The sequence below is a fragment of the Berghia stephanieae genome, chromosome 8 (genome assembly GCF_034508935.2).
Source record: "Berghia stephanieae isolate SIO BIC M18660-M18661 chromosome 8, UCSD_Bste_1.3, whole genome shotgun sequence".
In the NCBI taxonomy this organism is placed as follows: domain Eukaryota; kingdom Metazoa; phylum Mollusca; class Gastropoda; order Nudibranchia; family Aeolidiidae; genus Berghia; species Berghia stephanieae.
Window position 1 is genome coordinate 42,742,835 of NC_088367.1, and position 3,096 is coordinate 42,745,930.

The window sequence follows — 3,096 nt, forward strand, 5'->3', positions numbered from 1 at the left end:
CCGCCACAGAGTCAGATGTCTGGGCAAGCACAACAATCCCCCTTGCGTTCCTGGCAAAGCTCCTTTCAGTCAACAGAATGTTCTCAGACTTCCATGGGATCCCAAAGATCATGAGACTTGTTCACACTTCTTTGGCAAGAGCGCTCCTGGACCCAGCAAATCTTATATTCAGTGAAATAAATTCTGAATGTACAGCCGGAGTCATGTTATTTTTCATTAAAATTCGTTCATGAAGTATTTACATATCTCTGTTTTAAGTTTCTGTATTATTTGTTTGCTATTTTTATCTGTGTATGTATGCATGCATGCACGTGCCGTTGTGTGTGGGTATCTGTGTGTAAAATGTGTGTGTCCCATGTGTGACACTATACAAATGTAACACTTTATTATCTTTGAAATATTATTATAGTACCAACCTGAGAGTAATGATGAGCTTTTCTTCTGCTGATTTTTGTTTTTGTTTTTAAGGGTTTTACGGCGCTTGCAACACATTAAGTCATATCAGCGCCAGTAAAAAGGAAGAAAATGGGATAGTATAAAGTTCTAGAATTACAATAAAGCATCCAAGAAAAGGGAAGACAAAGGGGAATTGGTTCAAATAAGAAAACAGGTGTAGATTCCAAAAGCACACTATCAAAGTACTTAGTTTGAGATCACTAAAAGTCTCATCCAGACACAAGCACAATATCCCGCTAAGAGGAACACACTCAAATGTTTTACAAATCATATATAATATAAAGAAAGCATAATACAGTGCATAACAGAGAGATGATATACAATGAAAAAAATATCATCTCCAAAACTAACTATACATTCGACTGTTTCTCTCTCAGCCAGGGCATCTGGCCAGGACCAGGACAAAACCAAGTAATCTCATTCCAAGACAAAGACAGAAAGCATGTTGGAAAACAGATATAAGGGGATAGAAGACACAGTATGTACCCCCCTGCCCACTATGGGATTTTCTTCTGCTGAGATTGATTTCCCCCTATTTAACTGATCTGGCTTTAGACGTCCCAGCACAAGTGACTTCAACGCATTGTAAGTACTGTACGACATCCTCGTGTATAATTCTCAAGAAGATGACGGAATGTACGCTGGAACTCTCCTCGTGATCCTCTGAGAAGGAAATGTTCTCGGCACCATATGCTGTGTCTCTTTCGTTTTTTTCTCCTTCGTAACAAAAGCAAAATCAGTACATCTTCTTCGTCGGAAGAATAGGATTCAATAGTCGTAACGTCACTTCCTTCCTAATGACGCATGGTAACTTAGCAACACTGGCTCTAAACTATCGGAACAATGGCGGACGCCCGTATGAAATATTTCTCCGGCGAGCATAAAGGGTATCCAGAGGAGAAAAAAAACCCATAAATTTGATAATGTTTTGACTTTTACACATTCTGATCACAAGGCATATGAAAAGTTCTAGCCAGCATGAAAAATAAAAAGTAATGATTTTCTTTGTTTAGAACCAAGATGGCCGCCGTTGCCAGGCGGCGTGACATCAGACTATTGAATCGTATTCATCTTTGGAGAAAATAAAACAAAATCCCTCTTTCTCTGGAAATATGAAAGATGGAGCATGATAGTGTGAAGTTATTTAGCCCAGGGTATGAAACGTGTAGTGTGTAGCATGTAGCATGTTCCCTGTAGCATGTAGCGTGTAGTTCTATGGCCCGTCAGCCTTAGATAGTATGTGCTTGGCTAAGAATCTCATAACATTGCCATCCGGAAGTATAACGGACCAACACACAAAACTGTGTGTATCCATGAACGTTTATAGTGGGGTTAAAACAGTTCAGTGAGCATTACTCATAAACGCGGATGGCAAACATCAATAACAAAGACCTGAGTGACGTCATCTTCGAACTATCTATATCCGGCTGGTGGATGTTATGGGTCTTGTTTGTTTTTTTTTTTGGTTTGTTTGTTTGTTTGTTTTATTTTGTTGTTGTTTTTTTGTATTGTTTTGTTTGTTGTTGTTGTTGTTGTTTGTTTTTTTTTTTGTTCTTTTTGTTTTGTTTTTTTTTTTTTGTTTTTTTTTTTTTTAAACGCATAGTACCAGTAAACGTCCAAGGTTACACATGCTGGTGGACATTATGGTTCTTGTTTGTTTTGGGGTTTTATTTTGGGTTTCTTTCTGTTTGTATTGTTTTGTTTGTTTTGTTTTGTTTTTATTTTTGGATAAACGCATAGTACCAGTAAACGTCCAAGGTTACACATGCTGGTGGATATTATGGGTCTTGTTTGTTTTGTTTTATTTTTGTTTTTTGTTGTTGTTTTTTTTTTTTTTTTTTTTGGGGGTGGGGTTCCATGTGGTGTATTTGTTTGTTTGTTTTGTTTTTTTTGTTTTTTGGTAAACTTTATTTCGTTTGTTTACTTTTTTTGGGGGAGTTGTTTTGGTATGTTATGTCGCTGGTCGATGTTTGCTTTGTTTTGGATAAAACGTATAACATATAAACGCATAGGTTACAACGATAGTTTAGAGTTATGTACGATTGTACTGCGGTGTTAAATGCCTTTGATAAAAATAATACAAATATACATAGATACAAACTTTTAAATAATATATCATTGTAAACATTTAAACCAATACATAGAAATGAACTTATAAGACAACATGCTCTTCAATTTCACTTCCAATTTCGCTTAGTTTGTTTTGATGTTATGCAGTGATCAGTGAGTCCTGACTTGACTGTCCCAGTCCCGGCCAGAGAAAGTGCATGAACTCAATCAATTAAGACTGCGAAAAACAGTCTGAAGTCTATTCGGCAACACAAACAAGAAGAGAGAAAAAATCTCTATTCGCAGACGGGCTGCTTTCAATTTTTTTTTTGTGTGTTTTTTTTTTTTGTTTTTTGTTTTTTTTTTTTAATTTTTTTTTTTTGTTTTGTTTTTTTTTGTTTCTTTTTTTTTATTTGTTCTTTATTTTTGTTTGTTTATTTATTTATTTTTGTTTGGTTTGTTTTGGGTTTGTTTGTTGTTGTTTTGTTGTGTTTTTTTTTTTTTTGTTGTTTTTTTTTTGTTTTGTTTTGTTTGTTTTTTTGTTTTTTTTTTTTTTGGGGGGGGGTTGCTTGTTTGTTTTTTGTTTGTTCT

At 35.2% G+C, this 3,096-nt stretch overlaps 1 protein-coding gene across 1 annotated transcript in view; it reads left to right on the plus strand.

Annotated features, from left to right (window-relative positions):
- LOC144978716 (uncharacterized) overlaps positions 1-188 on the plus strand; it is an 87,157-nt gene extending 86,969 nt beyond the window's left edge. The window contains exon 4 of the mRNA XM_078925138.1: positions 10-188. Coding sequence (XP_078781264.1) covers positions 10-175 — 166 coding nt within the window. The 3' untranslated portion in view covers positions 176-188. The remainder of the gene's footprint in view (positions 1-9) is intronic.
- Positions 189-3,096: the final 2,908 nt, after the last annotated feature.